Source organism: Cyprinodon variegatus, unplaced genomic scaffold (genome assembly GCF_000732505.1).
Source record: "Cyprinodon variegatus isolate N-32 unplaced genomic scaffold, C_variegatus-1.0 Scaffold0, whole genome shotgun sequence".
In the NCBI taxonomy this organism is placed as follows: domain Eukaryota; kingdom Metazoa; phylum Chordata; class Actinopteri; order Cyprinodontiformes; family Cyprinodontidae; genus Cyprinodon; species Cyprinodon variegatus.
In genome coordinates this window covers 4,268,836-4,277,479 of record NW_015150453.1, presented here as the reverse complement: position 1 = coordinate 4,277,479, position 8,644 = coordinate 4,268,836, and the positions used below count along the sequence as shown (strand labels likewise).

General features: G+C 37.5%; 1 protein-coding gene across 3 annotated transcripts; it reads right to left on the bottom strand.

Moving 5' to 3' along the window:
• Positions 1-124: 124 nt before the first annotated feature.
• On the bottom strand, positions 125-8,324 carry LOC107087671 (homocysteine-responsive endoplasmic reticulum-resident ubiquitin-like domain member 2 protein). Of its 3 annotated transcripts, none has more exons than XM_015379565.1 (6): positions 8,201-8,324; positions 2,972-3,037; positions 2,026-2,083; positions 1,621-1,790; positions 739-864; positions 125-618 (listed from the first exon to the last, which is right to left on the bottom strand). In XM_015379565.1, exons 2-6 carry the CDS (start codon positions 2,983-2,985, stop codon positions 291-293), a joined length of 696 nt encoding a protein of 231 aa, XP_015235051.1. In that variant the 5' UTR covers positions 2,986-3,037; positions 8,201-8,324; the 3' UTR covers positions 125-290. The 3 variants fall into 3 exon arrangements, with proteins under 3 accessions (XP_015235051.1, XP_015234969.1, XP_015234895.1); XM_015379483.1 differs by having other exon boundaries at positions 264-618; positions 2,026-2,117; positions 8,201-8,295; XM_015379409.1 differs by having other exon boundaries at positions 265-618; positions 2,026-2,120; positions 8,201-8,294.
• Between the last annotated feature and the right edge of the window lie 320 nt (positions 8,325-8,644).

The following is an 8,644-nucleotide window of genomic DNA, read 5'->3' as shown; positions in this document are numbered from 1 at the left end:
GGGGGGGAGTAGAAAATGAAGGCTAATCATGTTTTGGGTGTACTATTCCTTTAAGGTCCACAAATCATGATAGAAAGAATATTGATGTTTAAAAAAGGAATTTTAAGGGACCAGCCAAGGGTCCATCTAGGAAAGTGGGGAAATTTTGAATGGCAACCAATTTGAGATCCAAGTCCTTGTCATGATTCTTAGAATCAGTTTTAATAGATAACTAAACGGTGCATTTTTCCAAGTAATGAGTGAAGAAATTAGGTGTGTGTTAAGAGTTTCACACAGTTCTGTGGAAGGACTTACAAGTAGACGAGCAACATGGCACCAACCACCATGACAAAGCGACTAAAGGAGGAGTAGAAGTAGACGATGCTCAGCAGAACACCAGCACGTGACACTGTGTACAACCAGTCCAGCCAGTCCCGATTCAACTCGTCATCATCCAGCAGCGCCCCACCCTGTGCGTTCATCTGGATGGGGTTGGCAGGCAGGTTCTCCTGATTAGGGTCCTGGGCTGGGTTGGGACCCAGCGGAGCCTGCACAGCTTCATTGGGTTGGGCTGGCTGATGGGGTGATGAGGAGGGAGACAAAGTGCTGGGAGGCTGTGAGGCAGCTACTGCGGCCTGACTACAAAGAGGTAAGAATAAAAAAAAAATCAAATTGTGGGAAATTCCAAGAAGAGATTCCCACTGGGAAGTTTGCTAAAAAAAATAAGGAGGTAAAGATCAGCTCTAACAATACACTTACTACTGCATGTAGTATTGGCGTGCGTACATCTGCTGCCACCACAGCATCTGCATGGGGATGTAGGCTGGATGGGGGGGCATGCTGGCCGGGAGGCCACCTTGCAGAGGGAACTCTGCTGCATCTGGGCTGTGGAATATTTGTTTATATTCATTATTTAACAATGAGCCAAAAAAGAAAACAGCAAAGAAAAAAAAAAGTCAACAATGTTTTTTTTTTCTCTACTCATTTAATTATTTGTTGAAGGACTTGTGACTGGGTTTGTATCCGTTACTTCTTAATGCTTATACGGTTTTTAATGCAGACATTTACCCAAAAGGTCATGATCTAAAAACACCAATGGTTTGAAGTTATAGTATGGTTATATTTTTTTTTTTTTGGAGTTTTTACAGCACTAGTTGCTCGTTTTTAATGGACAGTAGGCTGACAGGAAAGGGGAAATGAGAGAGGGGGAGAGACATGAGGGAAAGGACCGTAGGCTGGATTTGAACCCCAGTCGCCCGTCGAGGACTAAGGCCTCTGTAAATGGGTCATGTGCACTAACCACTGCGGCACCAAAGCACGCCCGATAAAATCTATAATAATAAACCAAATAATAAATCTAAAAATGTTGCTAGCTAATAACCATTCAACAATCCATGGATATTTAGAAGATCTGTGATATTTAAAGCCAACCTTTTGAAGTGTGCGTTAAAAATCAAACTGCAGCATTAGAATAACTTCTACAAACAGATGACGTTTTGGGGCTGCTATTAAAGGTTACTCTGATAAACACCAGGATCCTGACCAGGATTTTTTAGCAGCGCAGCTGGGAGGGTCATTTGTATTGGTTGTATCTCAAAATTTATGTTGGGTTAAACATAACTATCAACTAAACCTGCTTACCAATGAGGGACACCAGGGGGAGTATGAGGATGGTAGGAGGGAAAGCCACTTCGATACCTCAACCCATCATTAGTTCCTGGGAAAGAGGAATTAGCAGAGGAGGAAGAGGCTGACTGGCTGTCCAGATTCGGCATTGAGGCAGGCGAGGAAGAGCTGGTGCTGTCTGAACTCTGAAACCACATGGAAACATTGAATGACAACAAAGGGAAAAGACAGCTTTGTACAAACAAAGGTTTTAAAATTGAACCAAAAGTAGAAAAACTTAAAATAAAGAAATAAAAACTAACAGAATTCAAATACTTTGGTGCAACTTTATGATAATTTGGACAAAAGGTCAAAGAACAGCATCTACTAGATGTGGTTTGTGACTGTTCTTGTACAGACGAAAGTGTTATGTTTACTTACGCTGGAGTCAGAAGCAGAGGAGTTGGAGGGACTCTGAGGCATTGGCGAGCTGGAGGGACTAAGAGAAGACATACTGGATGCATCATGCGGTCCTGCTGAATGGTTTGCCATTTTAGAGTTGAGAAAGGATAGACCGAAAAAAAAAAAAAAAAAAAAAAAAAACAGAAGGGGAGAAATTAGAGAGAATGAGGAGGGAAGTCCCACACAGTAAACCCATTTTGTTAGTAACACATGAGATCAGCCATTGTTTGAGAGGGAGCCCGTTTCAGTTCCCGCACAGACTGACGTACAAAGAAGCACGCAAAACAACTTAACCAAAGCCACTGCAGTTTATCAGTTCCCTAAAAAGCTGAATCTGTAAAATGAAAGGTTTGCCTAATGTCTAAGTATTAAAACGTACTGCAGGACAATATGTTGATGAAACTCCACAAGTGTTATCAAACTAGACTCCTTCAGCTGAAATGCTTCCATTCATCTATGCTAAAACTATGACAAGGACATAAAGGGATTAGGTTTGATCTGGTGAGTAACCCAAAAATTAGAGGTTGGACAAACTGTGACATCAGAGCAGTCACATGGAGAAATAGTAAGAAAATTATCATTATAACAAGTAAGTAGATTTGATCTGGTAGAAATAACTGGACAAGGTTAAATAAATAAATGAAGAAAAAAAAGTTTGGGCTCCAGCCAGACATAGTAAAAGTAACCAACAGCTAATCTAAAAATGAAAGAAGAAATTAAAATGCAGCCATACAACATTTAGCAAACAAACGTCATGCTAAGTATAATTATGCTAACATTTGGATTCATCTAACATCCTGAAACAGAAACAACCATCTACAAACTATTGAGATTAAACAATAAGAACCCATGAATATAATATAGATTTAAAAAAAAAATCCAGTATAATAAAGTATACTGTGGATAGTGTTATAGGATATCTTACCTCTGCGATACCATTGTGGTGCTGATGAAGTGTTCCTTAGTAAATCAGCTCCAGTTTTCTGAATATCTTAAAAACAAACAAAAATACAGCCAAGTTTACTTTATTTGCATGACAATTGATAAAACTAAAGAGAAGCGAGAACAAAATAATAATGACCAAACTTATCTTCAAAAAAGCTGGAAGATTTTAATTCGTGTCCTTATGAATTACTTTATAGGCAACTATAATGGATTTCACATTTGTTGAAATGTAAAAGCATAAAATAAAGTCAAATTCTGTTTATCAACAAGTTTTAGTAAATGTATATGTTTATGTCAACTGAGCAATACTATCTGTTCAAACAGTCAAAGCTACACTTTATATTTGCAATGAAACAAAAACATATTAAGAAAACATGGGACGTTTTTTAGAATGTCCTTGTCTATCAGGGCCATGATTATTGGTGGGTCAACCAACTTTAAACCAGGGCCATCCAATCATTTGGCCCTCAAAAAAAAAAGAAGTAATTCAGTTTTATTTTTGAAGACTATCACTTGAAGTCATCTAAGAGTAAAGTAAAACAGCATATATGTAAACTGAGCTTGTTCTTAACATGAAAACAACCCTCATGATTTAGCGCTCAGTGAACTGGAGACAGAGGGGATTCATTTGCATCAGAGCTGAGGGACTGTTTCACGGAGAAGCTAGAAACTCACCTCTGCTGAGAAACTGTCAGCATGTGAAGGTGGTGCTGAAATTAATGACAAAAATCTACTTTTTATGATATTCTATTTATATGGACAGCACCAGTAATCAACTTTCTGAAACAATAACTTTTAAGGCACATTATATAGGTCTTGTCTTCCTCATTGCTTCTTTTAAAAAAGCCATTTACAGTTTGTATTAAGGCATTTCTACTAGCATGTCCAGTGCAGTATTGAAAAGAAAAAAAAGCTTAAAATAAACCATGGGGGAACCAGACTCCCTGTTCCAGGCGCCCTGCAGAAATAAAGGAAAAATAATTTGTTCAGGATGGAGGTTGTGATGACAAACCTGCTGCTGTGAAAGGTGATAAAAACTATTATGAACTGAAACAGTCTAGACAAGCAGGAGCAGAACACAAGAGAGGAAAAAAAACAACGCATTGGATCATGAGTAATGGGTAATGATTCAGGATAACAACCCCTGTGTGCTTGAAGGGCTGCAGCAAAGAGGAGAAATGTCTGAGCCCCGAAAGGCTTGATTAAACTCAGCCATAGTGGCAGATACTGACACAGGCCTACAGCAAGAAACAAACCCATAGAACAATGATAAACAGGGGTTTTATTGTCTGGTTCTAATTAATTAGATTGTGCCTTTATAGACAACTATAATATGTTTTTATTTAAGTCAGAAACAGAAGAGAGTGTTTTTTTTTTATATTGTTAATAGGGTTGTTAAAGGTGTCGATAACTAAACTTCATATCTGGATATAATACTAAGCTAGCATGGTATCAATACCATAGTGAAGCATTTACATATTTTTGCTATTTCTAATTTCAGATTTCTGGGTTATTTATTATCAAGATTTATTGTTGAGAAAACATGGTCCATGATGAGATGAAAAGATTAGATCTTTTCCAAGTTACTTTTTCTTCCCCAGCCTTTAATTATTTGTTATCTTTTATCCAAGTTGAATTGAATATAATATTAGCTATCAAACCGTAAAAGTTTAAAAAAAAACAATCCACGGGACTTGGTTTCCATCCCTCCTTTAACGACCGACCATTCACAATCATAGACAGGTTTCAGGTATTACAGGAGACAATTTGCATGTTTCCAAGCAATAAAACACCTTGTCTATATAAAGCCTCAAACTCACTGCGGATCCAGACATTTGAATTGAGAAAGCTTTCTGGAGGGGAAGTGAAACGTCCTCAAACCTTGGAAACCAAGTCCAGTGGATTGTTTTTTAAACTTTTACAGAATGACCTGGATGACTGAGAACCTTCATCAGCATTAGCTATCAAATATTTTCCTGCATATTGATAATGAGTTTGAAATTTTCATATAGTGATAACCCTAATTGTTTAAATATTTTTTTATATTTTTTTTCAAACATCAGCTGGCCAATTACCTGTATTTTCACCTTTTGTAACATTATCTGTGTTTATTAAAAGCAAACAGCAGAGGTTTTCAATAAGTAAAAAAAAAAAACTGTTGCTTTTGTCTTTGGTGTCTGGTTTGAAGACGACTGTTTCTGTGCGACATTGAGCTCTGAAAGTGAAAGATTGAAAAATGAGACTGACATCATTTAAATATTCCAGAAGTGACTCCTATGTGGTTGCATCCCAAAATCCCCTTATTGGTCTGGATTATTCATTTATTTTTTTCCCCATTAGGTTTTTTTCTCCTTCCTCTCAGCTTGTTTCTTCTCAGTAGTGAACATACAAGAGCTTACTTTCAATTTGAATTATTTGGCTCATACATTTTTCATTTAACTCCGCTTAAAACTTCTGGGCACACATTCATTTCTGTAAATTAAAACTAAAGTACTTGATTAACATTGCTGCTACTCAACTTGGGACCTAAACTGAAGCAACTGTAGTAACAACAATACAAACTAGCTATAATCGAACATAAACAACATGAAATGTGTTTGAGCGGCTAAATGTCAACTTGCAGGAGTTAAAAGAGCCTGGTTTCCAACAACCTACTGGCTGGGAAAAAAATGCTTCAAAGTGAGGCAACAAACAGAAGTTTTCTGTACAGTAAACAGTACTTGTTGGTTGAAACAAAATAGCAGACTGGCTATGATTTCAAAATGATAATAAATTAAATGTATTTATCTCATGTTGGAGAAATTTACCTCTGCATTTAATTAGGGCTGGTTAAAAAATAGCTTTAATCGATTTTGGATCGATTCCTTTACATTTTTGCAAAATTGATGTGTAAGGAATGAGGTCGATTAGTTTTATAGTGATGCGCGTGACGTTCACATTCAAATGAGCAGGTGTGTGCAAATACCGACCCAAGTAACACACCGCTCAGCAAGCTGTCCCAACTGAAGTCTTATGTCTGGAACCATTTTAGATTTAAAACAACTGGACATGGGACATTAAAGTGACTTCCCAGTATATTGATAATGTGTGGTCCCTCGCATTTCGTGCTACAGACCACCAAGATTACTTCAAGCCAGACAGCTGCAAATATAGCCAATAGGTTGACTGAAGACATTAACAAATGGGGGCTGACAAATATGGTTTGTGCAGTGAATATAATGCAGCTCATGCATGTCTGCTGTATCCCCGCTGTGTCATGTCTGCTTGTTCGTGTGAGGCTTCACTTTTTCACTTTTCACAAGTTTGCGTTTTTGAGACAATTTTCTTCACATCTCACATTTAATAGTGTTGCGCCGATGCCATTTTTTGGCCCCGATACCGATACTAGCTGTGCAGAATTGGCAGACACCATACAGATATATGTTTGAAATTGGTTATGTGTATATATGAAGAACTACATACAACTTGGATGTAAAATAATTGCCATCATAGGAATACTTTCGCAAGGCACTGTATATTTCCAAAGTAGTGTGTCCAGGGTGAAATGACTGATAAAAGTCAAACTTGTCAAGCTGCTGCCTACCTTTGTGAAACAGGTAAAAGACAAATACAAAGTGAATCCAGTAGAACTTTTCATTGCCTACCTGGAATGGTTGACAGTTGTTGAATAAACTTTTGGCTCTCAAAACGGTATCAGCGCCCTATTTGTTGGTACTTGCCGATACCACACTTTTAATGTGGGATCGGGGCCCCGCCCTATACTGGTAACTGTGCAATACTGCCATTTAACCCATCCCCTTGGGAAGCAGTATGCTGCCATTGTGCAGGGCCCAGGCACCAGTGTGGGGTTAAGGGTTTTGCTCAGGGACCCAGAGTGCAGGCTATGGTTCTTGCAACCTTCTCAGAGCACAAGCGCATTGCTCTAACAACTAGGCCAACCCTCTCAATAGACAGAGGAGACAAAGCATATTCTTCTTATCTAACATAGACTCCGTTTTTAGTGGTCTAAGAGAAAGCAAAAAGGAAAATAATTTCGTGCAGATGATCTACTGTCTACTACCCAAAACGATGATTAAGAAAAAGAAGCTGTCTGTTCAGGCAACTATGAGGCCAAGTTATTCAGAAACTAGTTTCCCTTCCAACTCAAAACAATAGGCAAATATGCCCAACTATTTTGGTTAATGTGTTACAAGCATTTTGTTTAAGAGTGTTACCTTTAAAAAACAAAAACACGAATACCACATTAATTAACAAATTGTTTTATCTTCAAAAAGGGGTTATAAAGTTTTTACTTGCTGCAATAGTTATGTATCCTACAAGGATAAAACATTTTGTGTTTTTTATTTTTTTTTTGAGAGAAAAAAATGCGATTATATACCAAGATATGGAAATTAAAACAAAAAATAAAAATAAATATGGGGAAAACTGGCATCTCTCAATAGAGGAAATAAAATACAAATAACAGGACCTTACTGATTGCACCATTAAAATAAAAATTTAAGTAAGAACAACATTCTTGTTTGGTAGATTTCTTGCACCTTCCTTCTTCAGAAAAAACAAAAATATTAGATAAAATTTTTATTATCTATTTTTGTGACCTTCAGAATAAATACCAACTTTTACAAATAAAAATAAATAACCAGTTTGAAACTGTAAAAAATAAATACATTTTCAGATACTAGAAAATATTTTTTTTTATGAACCGTCATATGAAACTGTAAAACTATTATATAATTTTACAGCCATGGAGACAAGACATAACATAACTAACTGAAATGTGGTTCTTGGTCTTGAATTTGAATATAATGAACCATTTTGGTCGTGGAAAAGTAAAGAAAAAACGAAACAAAACAGAAACCAAATTTCAACACTTACTACCACCTTCCATGTTTGTTGCATATTCTGTTTACTGCTTCAACAGTTCGCTAAAGCTAAATCTACCCAAGAGGACGTGGAATATAAAGTAGGAATAAACAACCTCGACATTATCAAATTAAACCGCTTGCTTTAGTATTTTCAAAAGCACAAAAGCTAAGTTTTAAAGCCTGTTAGTTTTTTTTTTAGACCATTTTGGGGCCACGGTTAGCTGCTAGCTAGTTAGCTAGTTTAATTAGCTCAGTATTTTTATGCAGTCGGGTCGCTGCGCTATTCACATCAAATGTGTTCGATTTACTTTTACAAATATACTCAGAAAGTTGCGTTTCTGTACCTTTTTCCTCCAACCAGCACCGTCCTCCTGACCCTCAACTGCTCGCCTCGCCTGTCTTGTTGTTGTAATGTCGACTCTGGAGCGGAAGCCACGTGACCTCTGCATCGATAACAGCTGATGATGACAACACGTAGCTTCCGGTGAGGCCATGCTGGAGGATAAACATGCAACTGTTGCTCGTTTTTCTGTCATGAACACACGATCCTTAGTTTCTATGCTACAGTCGGGTGTTGAAGCCGAGTACAAAGGGATGTCAAGAGTTTCCTTCGTTAACCGGGGAGAGAAAACGGAGGAATTATCCGGACAGAGGCGATACCTATATGGGTTAATGAAGCGTTTCAACACATTGCCAAACTATTGGTACTGCCTCACAGAATAATAGTGACCCCTGCTGGACATTTAAAGACACTACAGGCAGCTTATTTTTACAGACTGAACTGAATT